The 20,854-nt window shown below is 42.5% G+C and overlaps 1 protein-coding gene across 5 annotated transcripts in view; it reads right to left on the bottom strand.

The window, feature by feature from the left end:
- TEX2 (testis expressed 2) overlaps nucleotides 1–20,854 on the bottom strand; it is a 126,561-nt gene that overhangs the window by 54,054 nt on the left and 51,653 nt on the right. For all 5 annotated transcript variants that reach the window (XM_064270908.1, XM_064270912.1, XM_064270913.1 and 2 more), the window contains one exon: nucleotides 12,966–14,619. In XM_064270908.1, coding sequence (XP_064126978.1) covers nucleotides 12,966–14,594 — 1,629 coding nt within the window. In that variant the 5' untranslated portion in view covers nucleotides 14,595–14,619. The remainder of the gene's footprint in view (nucleotides 1–12,965; nucleotides 14,620–20,854) is intronic.

Raw genomic sequence — 20,854 nt, 5'->3', positions numbered from 1 at the left:
TAAATGACCTCCAAATCTTTTAGATCACATATCCTATCAGTTAAACATTTGAGTATGTACTCACAATATACTTACAAATTACATACATGTGCTAATAAAGTACCACTTTCATAAAAAACAAAAACAGAAATAAAGAGAGCTAAAGATAAAATGATTAGCCTTTCTGCTAATTTGTAGTTTTTTGATTTTGATGGTTTCGTGCTATCTTCAGCAAACACCTCAAGGCACAATATATACTTAGGGTGAGGCTCATCGTTAATGATGATGGATGTAAATGCATATTTCAAATAGTCTTGCTGATAATTTCCAAGGTTTTTGGCCAAAGGGCAATATATGTCATCTATATGTTAAATTAAATATTAGCAAGGCTTATTTGCTTTCCAACACAGAAAGAAGAAAAAGAAATACAAGTGGAAACTTTAATATTTTCTTCTTGTATTCCAGTGGACAGTGTTTTCTCATTTTGGAACCACTGAAAGAAGCAACAGAATGAAACAGTGGGTTAACAATAGCCCCTGGGTCACTTTGCTTGTAAACTGCTTTTGTTTGGAGATACAGAAAACCTACTCTTTTTTTTTTTAATGCTTTAAGTGAAAGTTTACAAATCAAGTCAGTCTCTCATACAGAGACTTATATATACCTTACTATGTACTCCTTTTTTTTTTTATGTACTCCTTTAGCTGCTCTCCCCCTTAATGAGACAGCACACTCCTCCTTTCCACCCTGTATTCCCTGTGACCATTTAACCAGCTCCTGTCTCCCTCTGCTGTCTCATCTTGCCTCTAGATAAGAACTGCCCACAGTCTCATGTGTCTACTTGTGTCAAGAAGCTCACTCCTCACCAGTATCCTTTTCTGTCTTACAGTCCAGTCCAAACCCTATCTGAACAGTTGGCTTTGGGAATGGTTCCAGTCTTGAGCTAATAGAAGGTCCGGGGACCATGACCTCCGAGGTCCCTCTAGTCTCAGTCAGACCATTAACTCTGGTCTTTTTACTAGAATTTGAGGCCTGCATCCCACTGTTCTCCTGCTCTATCAGGGATTTCTGTGTTGTGTTCCCCATCAGGGCAGTCATCAGTGGTAGTCGGGCACCATTCAGTTCTTCTGGTCTCAGGCTGATGTAGTCTCTGATTTATGTGGCCCTTTCTGCAAACCTATTCTTAAAGGCTAATTATTACACAATAAGAAGTCTTTCATGTATTTCATTTCACAGGTGAAAATATTTCTAGCATTGATTTTTTTCATAGTTATCAATGCCTTACTCTTCAGCAAAACACAATCTGAGAAACTGGAGCCCTGGTGGCACAATGGTTAAGAGCTGGGTTGCTAACCAAAAGATCGGCAGTTTGAATCCACCAGCCACTCCTTGGAAACCCTATGCGGCAGTTCTGCTCTGTCCTATGGAGTCGCTGAGTCTGAACCAACTCAACGGCACCTAACAACAACAATAATACAATGCCCACAGCCTCTCTTCTTACTCCACAGATGACGCTTGGAACAAAACCAAGGAGGCATGGTCCTGGAATACCTGGCCAGAATTCCCAGACAGTGCTATAAACTGCAGTCACACATAGGTGAACCAGAACTATAGTTCAGCCATGTTGTAAGTTACTGAGTTGAGCGGAAAATTGGTAAAATGTTGGTAATTGTTAAAGCTGATGTTGAGTACATGGGGGTTCATTACATTATTCTAATTTTGTGTATACTTGAAATTTTCTACAATAAATAGTTAAAAAAATAAAAGTGAAAAAAAAAAATCATTGTGGGATTACCTGACTCCCTAACCACCGCTCCTAACATTATTCCTAAGGAATTCAGGAAGCATTTCCCACGCAGCTACTTTTCCAACCAACTTCAAAGCATGGGGCACCTGCACTGAAACACTGTACCTGATAAACTTTTCTACCAACAAGGGATGCTGAGAAGCAGCCATGTTTATAAAAGCCACATGTAAAAACTCAAGCCGCCAAATACAGTGGCAGGATGTTATAAGTATAATGTAGACAAAAATGCTTTTATATTCTTGCACTCATTGTATGAAGGGTTATAACAGACCAAGAGAAAGCAAGCCAAGCCTCTTTTGGCTGTATGGGATAAGGCTGTCTTCTCCCTCTCTGATTTCTTAAAAGAATTTCATGGGGTTGAGATTAAATTTACCAGGAAGAGCGTCTTCTCAAAATTGACAGAATGTTCTCCCTACAAAATTATTCTTTTAGCTGTCAAAACTAAACTTCATATTCAGGGAATCTAATTATTTAAAAAAAAAAAAAAAACCCTCTTATTAAATATTTAAATGTGGCATGACCTAAAGAAAAAAGGCTCTCCAAAACCCATTTCTATTAGCCCTTGCGACGGTGTAAATGCAATATTAGCCAACCTTCTAGGCCATGTCTTTTTAAAAGAGACAAATCATTACTCCAGAAACCAACATCCTAATGCTCTGTTATGCTGATGGTTTATGAGTCTGAGATCAAGACTTTACTTATGAATATAATTCAAAACTGTATCTCAGTCACAGGCTCAAACATAAATCCAAGAACCTTATGAAATCTTCAGGAAGCTTTTCATTATAAACATGTGGAAAGTTGGTATGCAAGAACAGCACTGAATTCAGTATACTCTTGGTCAAGTGACAAGCACATTTCTGGAGAAGGACCATCCAACTTGCTTAAGAATGTGCTGCAAAAATAAGCACCTCATAATTACGAGCCCAAGAAACAAAAAGGGCCACATAAACCAGAGACTACATCAGCCTGAGACCAGAAGAACTAGATGGTGCCCAGCTACAACCGATGACTGCCCTGACAGGGAACACAACAGAGAACCACTGAGGGAGCGGGAGAGCAGTGGGATGCAGACCTCAAATTCTCATAAAAAGACCGGACTTAATGGTCTGACTGAGACTAGAAGGACCCCGGATGTCACGGTCCCCAGACCTTCTGTTAGTCCAAGACAGGAACCATTCCCAAAGCCAACTCTTCAGACAGGGATTGGACTGGACTATGAGATAGAAAATGACACTGGTGAAGAGTGAGCTTCTCGGATCAAGTAGACACAGAAGACTACGTGGGCAGATCCTGTCTGGAGAACAGATGACAGGGCAGAGGGGGTCAGAAGCTGGCCAAATGGACACAAAAATAGAGAGTAGAGGGAAGGCATGTGCTGTCTCATTAAAGGGAGAGCAACTAGGAGTATATACAGCAAGGTGTATGTAAGTTTTTGTATGAGAGATTCACTTGGTTTGTAAACTTTCACTTAAAGCACAATAAAAAATTTAAAAAAGCACTTCCAGTGCAATATACCTCATTCTCCCCATGCCCAAACCCACTCCTCCTCCCAGGTCTCCAGCTCAGGGCATCTAGCCAGCCATGCAAATAAAAACACTGGAAGGTTACTTCCCAGGGGCGTCGCTCACAATGATGCCCTTGGGCTCTGCAGCACACAGGAAGCTAACCACCTTAAGCTAACTTACCCAGACTGCCATGCCTTAAGTTACATTAGCTTCTCCTCTTTTGGTGTCCCCCCTTGCTTTCGTATGCCACGTCATGCTGGATGCCTGTAGTAACCTTTCTCCTATTTGCTGGTTCTCATCAGCTACGAACTCCATGAATTAAGAACAAATAGGCTGTGAAATGTTGGTAGTAGTGGCATCAGAACCTGTCTAACTTCAGGGGGAATAATGACCAGGATCAGCTCAGAGCTGATTCCCATGAGGTGGTCAACCATACCTCCAACCTCCAACCTCCAACCTTTTTACCAATTCTGACACCAGCCATCCTTCCCAAGGCACTCTCTAATTCTCTTCTGGATTCAATAATCAGTTGCAATAGCCACACAGTACTCACAGACCATACTTACAGTTAAGTGGTTTACTAAAGAAGTAACAGGCTTCAACTTGGGATCAGGACCAGGAAGCATGTAGGCATTCTCCCTTCTTCAGTGCACGATGGTTCTCTCAGCTCCTCTTGGCCATGCAAGCCTCCTCTCAGCCCCCTGAGGACAGGCTCCTCTCGGCACCCCTGGGGACAGACTCCTCTTGGCCCTCTCAGGACAGTCTTCTTCTTGTCCCCCTGAGGAGAGGACTCCTCTCAGCCCCCTGAGTACAGGCCTCTCTGCCTTTGGCCTGCTGCCGATAGCTCTGCTGCAGGGCTCCTTCTGGGCCTGTCACTGCTGACTCTGCTGCAGGGTCCCTTCCAGGCCTGTCTCTGTCTTCAGTGTCACAGCCCTTGAGCCACGTTACAGCTCTTTCAGGAGGTCCCTTGCCTCATCTCTCTCTGCTTCTTCTCTTTCCTCCTTTCTGCTTCTTCCTACTTGTCCAAAAAACCTCTGTGGGGTTGGTTGCATGGATACACAAACTCTCCTCAATTTCAAGGCATGGCCCTCTCACCAGGGCCACAAACTGACCAATCCCGCCCAGTAGGCCACAGACACGTCATTTGCATAGTATGCTACAGACGCTTTATTTGTATAGTCTATTGACCAATTCCTACAAGGTACATACTAATCACAGGCCAGGCTGCAGTCCAGGACCAAACAAAAAGTACCAAACCCCAAGTTGTTTACAGCTTACCCAGGGAATGTCAATCAACCTGGACAAAAATAACACATGCTCTGGGGTAGAAAACTAGGGCAAAGGTAACTCCTTAGGGCTTATGGGAAAAATCTCTCAAGCTGTTTTTCCAAAGAACTAAGGCAAAACACCACATAAAGGAACTCATTTCACCTCACAGGCTTTAGAGGAGCTCCTGAGAGGTTCTTCTATAGACTTTGTTATAGCTCTTAGCTGCACAGAGGCCTTTGCTACTTATATTCAAGGTAGTACAACGCTGATCAGCTGGGTGCAGAACAGGAGTTGGTGGAGTACCATTAAACCATTAGGTATAAACAATCACATGCCAGTCACTGAGAATAGCTATTATTTGGGTGCAAATTGGTCTTTTTGGTTTACCTGCCCACGTACTCATCACTGCTGCAGTGTCATTTATAATACAAATGTCTGCAGTGTGGACACAGTAGTGAAATTGCCCTGATAAAACATAGAAAGCTTAATTTTTCTCCTCCCCTTTCCTCGCCATGTCAAGTCACATCAAAGAAAAACTGCTTGAATTGTTTACGGAGCCAGAAAAAGAACCAGACTCTCAGTCCAGGATGCAAGGACTCCTTGGACTCATCATCGAGAAGTCACATGACTCAGGTTTAAATACACATGATCCCTTACAACAATCCTTGAGCACCTGCCTGACTGGTTCATGGAGCTCACAGATTCTACTTAGGGCACAAAGTATGGAGGATCAGTCAAGGGGCTGGGCCTCTGTATTAGAGGTCATTGTCACATGCTGGCTTTATAGCCTCTAAATCCTGTAACCAGCAATTTTTTTTAAAGGTTATAACTTGCTGCCCTCAAGAATTGCATCATCACATTTTCTATAAAAACCAACTAAATAGGATTAGATACACAAAAAATTATTCAAACCTGCTAACTTATTCTTAAAATTAATCTATTTTCAAAAAGGACTATTTTGACTCACCCTAGAAACAGGTTAACAAAGCTGTTTTATAAAGAAATCAAGGCCCACCCCCCGCACTGCTTTAAAGTCATCAACCTGGAGGCAGAGTGGAATCTAGAACTCACCATCAATGCTCTCCAATCCTCCACTTAGCTGAAACCGTTCTTCTATTCCTTTTGAATTCAGGAGGGCTGCCCTGTATGAGCGCTACGTGAGAGAGCTGACTTGCTGCCAGACGATGTAGAAGCAATAAACATCAAATTCAAATCCTTGTCAGAGATAGGCCATTTTGGATTTTCCACATCAATGGGCGGAGAAAAAGCTCATAAGCTGTACTTTTAAGTAATGATTTGATCTTTCATTTTCCTAAAAGATCACTCCTATCAAACTCTGGCTAAACCTTTTTTTAAAAGCGGGGATCCAGGACTGCTTTAAAAGACACAGCTTCACTGCGGTATCTCAGTAGTATCACAGGGTCAATACTGACTCACTGCCTAAACTTTTTGATAAAACATTCATCCATTCTTCTACATATCCATTCATCCAACAGTTATTTGCCATGTCCCCAGTATATGCCAGGATACAATGATGAACAAGACGGGCATGGGCCCAGGTGCTCATCAAGCTTATGGTGCACTGGGGAAGACAGACAATAAACAAATAACTATAGTTCTGGTAAGTACTATGAAAGTGAGGCTGAGGCGGCTAGCTATGCCTCCAAAATTTCGGCATCCTTTTCAATAGTGTTTGGTTCCATAGCGTAGAACTGGTGCTGGGAAGAAGCTGCCCAAAAAACCAAACCCACTGCCATCAAGTTGATCCCAACTCATGGCAACACCATACGATAAGAGTAGAGCTGCGCCATAGGGTTTACCTAGGCTGTAATTTTTACGGAAGCAGACTGCCACATACTTCTCCCATGGAATGACTGGTGGTTTCAAACCACTGACCTTTTTTTTTTTTATTAACTTTTATTGAGCTTCAAGTGAACGTTTACAAATCAGGTTGAACTGTCACATATAAGTTTATATACACCTTACTCCGTACTCCCACTTGCTCTCCCCCTACTAAGTCAGCCCTTCCAGTCTCTCATGACAATTTTGCCAGCTTCCAACTCTCTCTATCCTCCCATCCCCCCTCCAGACAGGAGATGCCAACACAGTCTCAAGTGTTCACCTGATACAAATAGCTCATTCTTCATCAGCATCTCTCTCCTACCCATTGTCCAGTCCCTTTCATGTCTGATGAGTTGTCTTTGGGAATGGTTTCTGTCCTGGGCCAACAGAAGGCTTGGGGACCATGACCGCTGGGATTCCTCTAGTCTCACTCAGACCATTAAGTATGGTCTTTTTGTGAGAATTTGGGGTCTGCATCCCACTGATCTCCTGCTCCCTCAGGGGTTCTCTGTTGTGCTCCCTGTCAGGGCAGTCATCGGTTGTGGCCGGGCACCATCTAGTTCTTCTGGTTTCAGGATGATGTAGGTCTCTGGTTCATGTGGCCCTTTCTGTCTCTTGGGCTCTTAGTTATCGTGTGACCTTGGTGCTCTTCATTCTCCTTTGATCCAGGTGGGTTGAGACCAATTGATGCATCTTAGATGGCTGCTTGGCAGCATTTAAGACCCCAGACGCCACATTTCAAAGTGGGATGCAGAATGTTTTCATAATAGAATTATTTTGCCAATTGACTTAGAAGTCCCCTTAAACCATGGTCCCCAAACCCCTGCCCTTGCTCCGCTGACCTTTGAAGCATTCAGTTTATCCCGGAAACTTCTTTGCTTTTGGTCTAGTCCAGTTGAGCTGACCTTCCCTGTATTTGAGTACTGTCCTTCCCTTCACCTAAAGCAGTTCTTATCTACTAACTAATCAGTAAAAAACCCTCTCCCACCCTCCCTCCCTCCCCCCTCATAACCACAAAAGTATGTGTTCTTCTCAGTTTATACTATTTCTCAAGATCTTATAATAGTGGTCTTATACAATATTTGTCCTTTTGCCTCTGACTAATTTCACTCAGCATAATGCCTTCCAGGTTTCTCCATGTTATGAAATGTGTTTCACAGATTTGTCACTGTTCTTTATCGATGCATAGTATTCCATTGTGTGAATATACCACAATTTATTTAACCATTCATCCGTTGATGGACACCTTGGTTGCTTCCAGCTTTTTGCTATTGTAAACAGAGCTGCAGTAAACATGGGTGTGCAGTATCTGTTTGTGTGAAGGCTCTTATTTCTCTAGGATATATTCCGAGGAGTGGGATTTCTGGGTTGTATGGTAGTTTTATTTCTAACTGTTTAAGATAACACCAGATAGATTTCCAAAGTGGTTGTACCATTTTACACTCCCACCAGCAGTGTATAAGAGTTCCAATCTCTCCGCAGCCTCTCCAATATTTATTATTTTGTGTTTTTTGGATTAATGTCAGCCTTGTTGGAGTGAGATGGAATCTCATCGTAGTTTTAATTTGCATTTCTCTAATGGTTAATGATCGAGAGCATTTTCTCATGTATCTGTTAGCTGCCTGAATATCTTCTTTAGTGAAGTGCGTGTTCATATCCTTTGCCCACTTCTTGATTGGGTTGTTTGTCTTTTTGTGGTTGAGTTTTGACAGAATCCTATAGATTTTAGAGATCAGGCGCTGGTGGAAGATGTCATAGCTGAAAATTCTTTCCCAGTCTGTAGGTGGTCTTTTTACTCTTTGGTGAAGTCTTTAGATGAGCATAGGTGTTTGATTTTTAGGAGCTCCCAGTTATCTGGTTTCTCTTTGTCATTTTTGGTAACGTTTTTTATTCTGTTTATGCCTTCTATTAGGGCTCCTAAGGTTGTCCCTATTTTTTCTTCCATGATCTTTATCGTTTTCGTCTTTATGTTTAGGTCTTTGATCCACTTGGAGTTAGTTTTTGTGCATGGTGTGAGGTATGGGTCCTGTTTCATTTTTTTGCAAATGGATATCCAGTTATGCCAGCACCATTTGTTAAAAAGACTATCTTTTCCGCAATTAACTGACACTGGGCCTTTGTCAAATATCAGCTGCTCATATGTGGATGGATTTATATCTGGGTTCTCAATTCTGTTCCATTGGTCTATGTGTCTGTTTTTGTACCAGTACCAGGCTGTTTTGACTACTGTGGCTGTATAATAGGTTCTGAAATCAGGTAGAGTGAGGCCTCCCACTTTCTTCTTCTTTTTCAGTAATGCTTTGTTTATCCGAGGCTTCTTTCCCTTCCATTTGAAGTTGGTGATTTGTTTCTCCATCACATTAAAAAATGACATTGGAATTTGGATCGGAAGTACATTGTATGTATAGATGGCTTTTGGTAGAATAGACATTTTTACTATGTTAAGTCTTCCTATCCATGAGCAAGGTATGTTTTTCCACTTAAGCATGTCCTTTTTAGTTTCTTGTAGTAGTACTTTGTAGTTTTCTTTGTATAGGTCTTTTACATCTTTGGTAAGATACCACTGACCTTTTGATTAGCAGCTGAGCGCTTAATGACCACACCACCAGAAGCTGCCCAGGTACTAAATTTCCCAGGGCCCCTTATACTTTGGAGGGCCCCTATAACTAGCTCTCCGGAGTGGAAGGTGAGTGAAAGTGATGTGTGTCACCTGGGCCCAGGCATTTAAGTAGGTATGCCTTCTCCTTCCCCTTCTGCCAGCTGGATGCAAAGAACTCTAATACCCTAGGGGTTGGCAAACTGTTCAGCCCTATGTGGAGCCACAAAATGGAAGCTGCCAGGGCACCTGAATTAATATGTGGAGTAGACTATCCACCCTTCTACAACACCCATACTGGACTGTTATGTGGGCAAGAGGAGTCCCTGGGTAGCACAAATGGTTAAGTGCTTGACTACTAGTCTAAAGGCTGGTGGTTCAAACACACCCAGAGGTGCTTTGGAAGACGGGGCCTGGAGATCTGTTTCCAAAAGGTCACAGCCTTGAAAACTCTACGGAGCAATTCCACTCTGCACACACGGGGTCGCCATGAGTTAGAAAAGACTCAACAGCAACTAACGACAACATGTGGGCAAGAAATGGACTTCTAGTTTGCCATGATAGTTAATGAGTTAGTGTTATCTAACTCATACAGAAAAGTAAAGTACAATGGCCAGTGAGAAAAAGAGAGGAAGACAGATGCTTAACGCTGGATTCCACTCTTCTTTCCTTTTTTTACCAAAATATTTGGGTCTGAAATTTAATGCCAATCCTGCTAAAAAGTTTTGGAGCACCACATATTTTAAATGGTTATCAAGAATATGATCTTTTATTCAGTAAAATGAATTAAGTCCAAAGAGTATTTTGCATTTGAAGTCTTTGGCTTGCAATATACAACCTACCCTTCTAATCAACAAAAATGTGCTTTTTCTAAACAGAACTTACTTAGCCAGGTCACTAAGTTACAAGAAGCCTGTGCACCAAACAAAAGACCTCAGGCTAAAACATACTTTTCCTCATTAGTCAAAAGCTATTCTAAATAAGTTTCATCTAAGGATGAAAAGGAATTACCAACCCAATCCATCAGAGTTGATCAAACAACAACCAAGAAGAATACTCATAAAACAGACTAAGACAATTTGCTTGGATTATAGGGTCAGTCAATGACAGCACTAAAGTACTTGTTTTCAACAGGGCAAAGTCAACAATGTGAAATTCAAATACATGTACCTCACTTCACCAAAAAAGACATTCAGGTGGCTAGCAGATACACGAAGAAATGCTCGAGATCATTAGCCACTAAAGAAAGGCAAATCAAAACTACAATGAGATGCCATCTCACCCCAATAGCACTGACACTAATCAAATACATTTACCCCAGACACCACGGGTAAAACACCTTTCCTAACAGAAATGGTTAGCCCTGCCTGACTGCCCCTTATTGGCTGTGTGATCTTAGGTAAGTAACTTAAACTCTCTGTGTTTCCATTTCCTCATCAGTACATGCTCCAACTGAACAAGGGTGAGGTGAGAATTAAATGAAATAACGCACCCAACACTTAGCCCACTGTAGGTGCTCAACATAGTACTGCTTTTCCTGTTCCAATAACTAGATCAAAGCAACCAGACTGTACCATAACATTAAGATCCCATTCCATTGGCATCTTCTGTGTGGTTAGTAAGCTCTTGACGTACAGCAGTGATTGGACTCAACACCAAAGACTGACTGGATTAAAATTTGAATCTTTCCAAGACAATTAAGTGTTTAAACTGAATGCTGCAGTCAGTCATTAGGCACTGGAGTTAAAATGAGCACCATTTTTCTTTGCTAAAATCAGCACTAACTTACTTAGAGGGCATGTAACTCAGGTAGTCACCGAACCACCCTATCAAGATAGCTTAGCAATAGTGCGAATGAGTCCCTTTTGCTCCACTTCATATATTAATGCTAAGCCGAAGTGTGTCACATCCTCAAGACTCAACATCAGCTTCTCTTAAAAAGGAAACAGTCTCATAGCATATTGCCATGTGAAAGAAAGAATTAAACGGAAAGGCTACAAAATACATGACCCTATTAAAATCAAATTACAAAGAGTGTGAGTATGCATTTGTGTGCCTGTGTATGTATGCATATACTCACGCATGCAGAAATGTAAAAAAAAAAAAAGACTAGGAGATATACCAAAACATTAACTGCAATTACCTCCTACTAATATTATAATATATAATGTTATATATAATATATATAATATTATAATTCAACAGCAATGGTTGTTTTTTTTTTAATATTATAAGGGGAGCCCCGATGGCATGGGTCGTTAAGAGTTCAGCTGCTAACCAAAAGGTCAGTAGTTTGAATCCACCAGCTGCTCCTTGGAAACCCCATGGGGCAGTTCTGTCCTATAGTGTTCGCTATGAGTCGGAATCGACTCGACAGCAACAGGTTATTTTTAGTATGATAAGGAAAATTTTTTTTCTTTGGGTTTCCTGTGCTGTCTAAGCATTGACCACGTATTTCATTTGAATAAGGAAAAAAGTTTATGAAATTTTTTTACAAACAGTATTGTGGACCCTAAAAAAGTTCTTCATCTTGTTTTTTTTGCAATAGAGAGAGATTGTATTGCCATTTTTAGAGCATTATTTAAACAGAAACTAAAACGGAAGTGGCTATTAATTTAACAGAGAAATCAAACAAGGTTTAAACTTGAAAAGCTAAAGGTTAAAATCAATAACTAAGGGTCAAAACTGCTCCAGGTAAACCAAGGTCTCCCTTTTGTAAAACTGTTGTAAGCTTCTCTGGACAGGTCTAAACATATCCTTGCACAGAAAGCTGTCAAGGAAAAAGCAGGAAGAGGGCACCCCAGGGCTTCGAATCCCACCTCCACTACTTAATTGTCACGAAACCTTGGACAAATGACAACCTCTCCAAGTCTGAGTCTCCGCATCTATAAAACTGGAAGAATCCAACTCTTAAAGGTGATTATGATTTTTGAATCAAATAACTTCAATAAAGCAGTGGTCTCTAAACTTGCCTGATTCCACATCCTTTCTGTAAAAAGCATAAAGACACAGAAATGTTTATGTATGTGTATGTGTGTATAACTACAACTGTATTTTCATATTGGGTATATTACAAAACATACACAAAACTCAGAACCTTTTTTTTTTTTTTCTTAAGAAGAGAAAGAAAACAGTTTAATTGTTGAATAAGCATTAAACCAGAATGTGATGTGCATCGCAGGTTACCCTCTAAACAGATCGCAAGCACAGAAAGAAGTCTTACGTTTTTCATATAGTCAAGCAAGTACAACCCACTGTTTTCAAAATAAACAATAACTAAAACCACTAGTTGCTGGTGAGTCAATTCTGATTCATGGTGACCCTGTGTGCCAGTGTAGAACTGTGCTCTATGGGAAATCCCAAAGCTTTTCAAAAGATGAAAAAAAAAAAAAAAAAAGAGAGAGAGAGAGATTCTAATATGTTCTTCCTGCACACAATGGACTTGGCCACTCTTGGTGGCCCAAAGCTTGACGTCTGACATGCACTTAAAGGTGAACTCTCCTTCTACAGCCCACATCCCGCTCTGCAAGAGGAAAGAGGAGTGCCAGCAGAGGCCAACACTGACATTAATTTGCCTCCGTTTCCTCCTTCCCTTCTCTTGTATTTTCAGGAGTACTTAATTCTTCCCCAGGGTCTCCAGAATACTACCCTCTAAAAGACTCAGCCATAACATCCTCGGCAAGAAGCAAATCCCTGCCTAATTTAGAGAGAGACTGAACTAGGAGCTGGATGTACGTGTAACTCTCAAGAACCATGGAAATCCTTGAAAAACTTCTTGATGAACTTGTAAAACTTGAATTAGAATGAAGTTTACCAGATTGGTCTCTTGGGTGCTTGGAGAATGAGGACATTCCAAAGATTAAACACACTGCTTGTACAAACACCTGTTAACAATAGCCTAAAAAAATTAAGTTAGATCTTAAATAAGCTGTATATGAAAGAAAGCACTAATGCATAGAAGGCTTACCTTTAGAATTTCAGGTTCTTTAATATCCAGAGATCTTGTGTTCCAGTGTTGTAGATTTTTATGTAACCTGTGATATTTAGGAGCACTTGGTGGTGTAAAAAACCAAATCATGCAAACTGCAGTCATGAATCCAAGGCCAACGCCCAAAAAGAGTCCACTCACATAATGGGGGAGGGGGAGGATGAGGTACACGTAGACACACATTATAAAGAAGCCCAAGGTCTTCACTGGTAATTCCTGGTGCTGCTCAGCTGAGTCCACCTCATCGTCACTGTCAAGAGCCACACCATCATCCACCAGTACCTCTGGCTTAAGGGCGGTATCTGAGGATTTATCAACTTTACCCTCCCCTTCTGTTTCCAAATCAAAGTCCTCAGTGTACAGTTCACAAAACTCTTCATCTTCTTTGCTCACTAAGGCAGACAAAGAACATTTCTCAAGAACTAGGGAACCGGTCTTCAGGCCTAAGTCCTTCAGACCGCTAACCTGGGAACTTTTCAGTTCCACCTCTCGTGGGGGATCTTCAGCTGACTTTGGGGGGTCACTTCTGGGGATGTTGGGGTCGCTTCCATAGCAGTCACCCTCAGAATCACACTCCTCTTCCTTGATGCTGTAGTTATTGCTTTCTAAGTGACCGTTCAAACTGGACAGAGTAGAGAGTTCTGAAGCACTTGAAGATAAGGCTTTGGGCCTATGGCTGCCACTTTCTTCCCCTATAATTTTACTAAGGAGCTGAAAAGGCTCATAGATGACTTCTGAAAGGCGTCGTTTAGTGTCTTCAATTTTAGCCTCCATTTCGGGCACTTTAAAAAAGGAACGAGTATCAGAGGGAGAAGTCAGCGGGGAAGAGGGAGCAGTTTTGGAGTCTCCACCTGTGTTTCGTGGCTGTGTGAACTGCTTGAACAGGTGTAAATTCAGTTTGGAGTCAGGTGGCTTATAGGACACAGTATCTGACTCCTGCCTGGAAGTGTCTGTGGACAGAGACTTGACTAATGTCTTCATTAAGTGCCTGTGCCTTGGGGGGTGTGAGGATTCTTTTGGCTCCACCTCTGTCGACAGGGACTTCACAAGGCTCATAAAGGGTTTTGTGCTGGAAAGGGTGGAGGATGAGGCACTAGATGAGAGGACAGGAGACTTGGAAGGAGAGGACAATGGGGAGGAAGAACTGGTTTTCTGCTCAGAAAGGGATGACACACTGGGAGAGCTAGCTAAGGGCCCTGACGAAGAAGACCCTGGGGACACAGCCAATGGCACTGTGCTTAATACTCGGGCTGCCAGAGGAGGAGACTCCAACAGCTTTACAGTGTTCTCGGAAACAGGTAAAATGGCAGGGAGCTGGGACACGGACAATCCATCTGCCTGGATGAGAGAGGCAGCAGGGTCACTGGGGTCATGGCCAAGATAGAGGTCTTCCTTGGCTTCGAGCCCTGTTACGATGCTTTCGTCATCTAGCTCCTCCTCAAGGTATCCCCTGAGCTCCTCCTCTTCTTCCTCCTCCTCCTCCCCGGATGCCGAGAAGTGAATGGCGATGGTGTCTCGGGACACAGACCTCTGCACGTGCACTTTGGGGATCGATGGTTTTGGCATGTCAGTGGTTTTTTCGGCATGGCTACCATTCAGACTTGTCATTGCCAGCTTTACAAGGGCTCAGGCTCTGCAAAAAATGCAAGAAAACTAGAAGTCAGAAAGTGGTTTCTCCATAGGAGACACTGTCATTTGCAGATAAAAGCACAGATGAAGCTCATTTTTATATGGTAATATGCTTTTACTTGGCAGATGTCCACTGTTTCTCATTTCAGGAGGCTTAATGGCTTAATTTTCACTAGATAAATTCCAGTTAGGTAGTCTCTTTTATGAACAAACTACAAGCCAATATTGTAAATGCTGTACAATCTGTCTTACTTACACAACATCTGAGCAATTGTTTCCTCCCCTCTAACTGGCTCGTTTCTGACAACAACTCTATAGTTCAAGGCTTAAAAATACCTGTGCAATAGACGTTACCAGTATTACTTCAGACGCCCAACAGGATAGGATGTAGCATCCTGGTGATTTTGAGGATCTTGGAACAAAAAATTCACCAGTGGTTTTCTGGTTATAAAACACTAACCCAGGAGGGGGATATTGCTCCTGCTGCAACTTTCACAGCAATCCTAACAATTATTTGGCTTGCATCTCCCCCTAACACTCATACAATCTTGCCATTGCAAATAGGTACCAACGTATGTAAGTGTAGAAAGAAAAATCTGTAAACTAATGACCACAACCTTTGGCTTCTTTATTCCTCCAAACAGTAGGTGCTATAAGGCCAGAGTATTTAGGTAGCAGTGAAGACATGACCCATGTTCTGAGGAGTCAGGAGAAAGCAAACATATTTGAAACTGAACCCAAGATATAAGTGGCAGGAAAATGAAGTATCAATGCTGTAACCCACCAGCCACAGAGAGCTCTGCTAGGGGCTATGGTGAGAGACATGGAAGCCACATCTATCCTTCTGGGGCTCAGTAGCTAGTCAGAAAAGCAGACACCTGAAAAGTTGGACAGCAAAACACCAGGCTGCAATCCCACCTTGTGACTGGCATTTGCTACATTACATCTCTCACTATTCACTCAAGACCCAGTCACTGGGGATCAGGCATCATGACCAGCCCTACTAGATGGATATTAACACCACAACCTGGAAAGAGATTCCAGTCAAATGAGCTAAGACATAGGGTGGGCTTCAGGCACTCTGAGGAGGGCAAGGCCAGTATGGGAGGCAGGATCTTCCAGACAGATGAGTATGCTGTGGTAGAACGAACACGATTAGGAGGGAGGGGACGGGGCATGAACATGAGCATGGGAATGGTATACTCAGCCACGTGGTAGGTCTATTCTCTACCTCCAGAACAGAGGGTGGGCGTTGGGAAGCAGCAGTGGATCACCAGTAGACGGGAGGCATCATGAGAAAGCAGGAAGAGCTTCACTTTGGAACCTGGAGCTAGCTAGAGCTTTGGGTACTTGCTCCTTTTCCAGCTGACCTGTGGGGCCCTGAGGAAGCCATGGTCTCTCTGGGTCTCAAAATGTTCATGTGTAAACTCCCTTCCAAATCTACAACCATACATGTGCAGGTTTACAGAAGGTTATATACAACCCAACATAATATACTTACAAGTTATCTACCATAGACAATCAACGTTATGTTGCTTGCTTGTTCCTTTAACTTAGCGCTCCTACATTGAAGTCTTGTGCCAGATATTCATGTTCAAAATGCTGACAACTTACACTATCAAGAAGAGAAAACTTAAAACCTGGGGAGACACAAGGGTCCTGGATCACCAGAAACACGAGATCCCCACAATGAAGACAAGAATTATGGTTTAAGGGCCCAGCCACAACATGGTCAAATCTAAAGCTATACATTTTCAGTATCAATATTTCAGAGAAATTGCTTCCACAAAAATGGTCCATTAGAATTTTGTCCACACTCATTCATGCCCTCAGGCTATCCTATCCCCACTGGATTCAGGAAAATGGACACAAAAATGGTCCATTAGAATTTTGTCCACTCATTCATGCCCTCAGGCTATCCTATCCCCACTGGATTCAGGAAAATGGAATGATCTCTATTGACCAGACAAAGCAATTCAAATCCAGGAGCTGGTGACACACTAAAAAGACACAGCTTCAGGTCTGGAACAATCCTTCCTCCCCTGTTATCTTTAAGCCAACAGGTTTGTAAGCTTAGTAAACAGAAAAATACCAAGAACAACGCATGTTTTTCATTTAACTGTCACCTCGTTTTACAAGGATAATTTAAAAAGAAAATTATAGAGGTAATTTAAAAAGAAAGCTCGGTGCTTGATAATTCTCAGTAGGTTGAAGAATACCTCATTTAAAATGCCTTAACAACATAAAAGACGACACATAAGGCTCTGCTGCTCTGAGGCTGCTGCACAGGGAGTGGTGGCTAGGAGTGAAGGTGACTGGTCACAGGTCCAAACACAAAGAGCTCGATTTTGAAACTGAACGGTGCGAGCCGGCCCATTGGGGGAACAGTCCATCTGTAGTGGGGGGTGGGATGGCCTGAGAATCCACAGGGCAAAGTCAGGCCCAGGCCAGGGACAAAGGGTGGAAACGAGGCAAGGCCCCAGGGAGCAATGAGCTGGCACCTGTTCAGGGAACTGAGTGACTTTTTATGCAAGGGCAACCCAGGGCCTACTTACTCAACCCTCTTCCACAAAGTCAGACCTCTGACTTGCTGGTTAAAGGCACCTTTGCTAAACTCTCTGACCGGATTCTCTCAAGGTCTGTGTCAGCCAACAGGGCCCAAGCTGAGAGCACCGCAGTCTGACACCATCATTACTGTCTTCCTCCAAGGCACCAGGCAGCAGCTTTGGAGGTTCATAGTAAACTCCCCCAAATCCACACTGACCAAAGCCAGGCTCCATGGTCCCTAGTTTCTCACTGAAACATGCTACGTGCGACTGGAGCATCACTAACCCCGTTACTTCTTAAATACAAGGAAATCTCAGGGTCTCTGTTTGCTCATCTGTAAAATGAAGGGATGAGACTAAACAAAGCCCACTTCTAGCATCAAAACTGCTAGCTAACTGAGTGTACTGGAACCAGAGTCCGTGGTTTGCGTTCTAGACCACCCATCAAGTAGTCACTTTCTCTTCCTGGGGACCACTCCAAGCCCCGTCCTCCCTGTCTCCCAATGGCTGGCCGCTGGGCCAGCAGGACCAGACCCTCCCCACACTCACAGCCCTGCACACCAGTCAATGTCAAGAAGCTAGAGAGCCTGGCTGTCACTCAGGAAAATTACGTGGTTTGTCCAAAGCCACAGCACTGACAGAGGTGGGTGCCAGTTAGACACGGGCTTCTTCTCCCACCACAGCAAGCTGGGTCCTCAAGCATTTCACCTTTCTACCAAGGAAATAAGACAGAACCAGCAGAAATAAAAGATGAGAGAAAACAAAGATTTCAGAAAACAGAATTATCAGGCACAGACCAAAAAACAAGTACATATACTAGCTTCAAGGTGAGTTTGAAATACCTGCAGGGAGAATTATATACACAGGCAGACCAGTTTGAAGAATATCCTGGAAGTTTGGTCTTGAGGTCAGAAATGCCTGAGCTGGAGGGTTGGACATGGCACTGGAAAGAAAGCAGCAGATGGGAAAGAAGTGGAAAAGAATAAAAAAACTGGGCCAGATGGAAGACTGAAAGAAAAAACATGAGAAAGAGTCCAAATTGACTCAAGTCAAGGAAACTGGGGAGAATGGTGAGAACACCTAAGAGATGAGGAGCCCAGTTCCTGTGAAGGCAGGCAGAAGCAGTGAGTGAGTGTGGCAGGTAGACTAGTAACCGCCCCTGCAACACCTGTGAGTATGTCACCTTACCTGACAAGGGACTTTGCAGGTGTGAATAAATTAAGGATCTTGAGATGGGGAGGTTATCATGGATTATCTGGGTGGGCCCAATGCAATCACAATGGTCCTCAAAAAATGAAACAAGGAGGCAAGAGTCTGAGGAAGAAATGTAACGGCAGAGGTTGGAATGATGGGAGGAAGGGACCATGAGATACTGAATGTAGGTGGCATCTAGTAGGTGAAAAAGGCAAGGACTATATGAAGAACAGGGCATCAGTATTGGAGGAAGACTCATTAACAAACTGCGTTATGCAGATGACACAACCTTGCTTATTGAAAGTGAAGAGACCTTGAAGCACTTACTGATGAAGATCAAAGACCACAGCCTTCAGTATGGATTACGCTCAATATACAGAAAACAAAAATCCTCATAACTGGACCAATATGCAACATTATGATAAACAGAAAATACTGAAGTTGTCAAGGGTTTCATGTTACTTGAATCCACAATCAATACCCATGGAAGCAGCTGTCAAGAAATCAAACATGCATTGCATTACACAAATCTGCTGCAAGAAATCTCTTTAAAGTGTTAAAAGGCAAAGATGTCACCTTAAGGACTAAGGTGCCGGTGACCCAAGCCAGCATATTTTCAATCACCTCATACGCATATGAAAGCTGAACAATGAATAACGACGACCAAAGAAGAATTGATGCCTTTCAGTTATGGCACTGGCGAAGAATACTGACTATACCAGGGACTGCCAGAAGAATGACCAAATCTGTCTGGGAAGAAGTACAGCCAGAGTGCTCCTTAGAAGCGAGGATGGCGAGACTTTGTCTCACATACTTTGGACATGTTATTAGGAGGAACCAGTCCCTGGAGACGGAAATCACGCTTGGTAGAGAGTCAGCGAAAAAGAGGAAGACCCTCAATGAGATGGACTGACACAGTGGCTGCAACAATGGGCTCAAGCATAGCAGCAGTTATGAGGATGGCACAGGACCGGCAGTGTTTTGTTCTGTTGCACATGGGGTTGCCATAGGTCGTAGCACCTAACAACAACAACAAGATGTAGGAATTTGATATCGCAGCAATGGGAGACAACACAGGGTGATAATCAGTCTCAACTAGGTGTGAATCTTTCTCCCTCAAGTCATCAGGATGCATTCTTCAAGAGGGAATTACGTGTTTTGTGGACCACCACAGCCAATGTCCAAAGTGCTGGAAAAATACTTTCTCTATTTACAAGGATCTCTAGGACTCACTCTCTGTGAAATGGGAAAGACAGCCTTACACTACTTACTGAAAGGGAATACAGGAAGGAATAGGTTAAAAGGAAAGGTGCCTAAGGAGCTAGAGAAACAAGCAAAGAAAACACATGGTTTATTTTTCAGGATCAAACATTAACCTTCAAAACTATACAACCAAATAATCTAATACTTTGAACTACTTATCCTGCCAACCAAAGCAATTCTATACAAAAAGCTCGTATTGTTCTGTAGTGTTTACACTAAGCATGATTAAGGTCTGTAATGATAGCTCCAAATACATTTGTGCTCCCATACTTTTTTGGGGGGAATGTTATTTAGTGCCAGATGTTCTCTGAAACGTAAACTTAGCCAGATATGTTTCCAGGAAGCAAAATGTCTCAAACTGTTCTGCTCATGAGTCTTAAGTGTTGACCACGGTACTTTGTTAAAGTTATTATGTCTCTTCTTTCATCATCTCTCTAAGATTGAAAAAACCTCTAATAAGGTTTTCTCTCCCCACCATTTATGTAGGATTCTAGTTTATCTAGTGACTTGGGTGGCAGAAATGGTTAAACACTGAACTACTAGCCAAAAGGTTACTGGGCTACTACCCACCCAGCGGCACCTCAGGAGCCAGGCCTGTCATCTGCTTCTCAAAGGTCACACCCTTGAAAACCCTGTGCAGCAGTTCTACTCTGCACACAGCGGGTCGCCATGAATTGGAATCAACTTGCCAGCAACTAACAACAACAATTAGGTTAGTCAGTCTAAAAACAAGAACAAATCAATGGCTCCCGTCTAGCTTGAACCCATAATAAACAAATGCCCCAAAGGAAGCCACTAGTCAAATGCCTTCCCTATTAAGAACTCCAGGAGGCTATCCACCACAGTGGGGTCAGTTAGAATACCAAAACATCAATGACTTATTTTACCTCAAGTCACTCAAAAGGCTATCATCATTAATTAGACCATGAAAAATCTATCAACAATAAATCAGACTGTGTAATGAAAAATGAAGAGCTATTTCAAGATTCAATATTGACATTTATTAACTCAGAGGTAAGACTCTTTCTGAATCTTTTTGCTTGTTGTCTACTCATAACTATCCTTTCTACCTCCAGCTATATTTGAAACATGTGCCACGGAATCCAATTCTGGGGTCCTATGATCAGATCCACAAAAAAAGGAGAACATACTTCCTTCAAGGTCACTCACTAATCATCCTCCCCTGCATTACAAAAATAGACAAAACCCACTGCCATCAAGTGATTCCAACTCATA

Source organism: Loxodonta africana, chromosome 18 (genome assembly GCF_030014295.1).
Source record: "Loxodonta africana isolate mLoxAfr1 chromosome 18, mLoxAfr1.hap2, whole genome shotgun sequence".
NCBI lineage: Eukaryota > Metazoa > Chordata > Mammalia > Proboscidea > Elephantidae > Loxodonta > Loxodonta africana.
The sequence above is the reverse complement of the archived record's forward strand: the minus strand, read 5'-3'. Positions and strand labels throughout refer to the sequence as shown.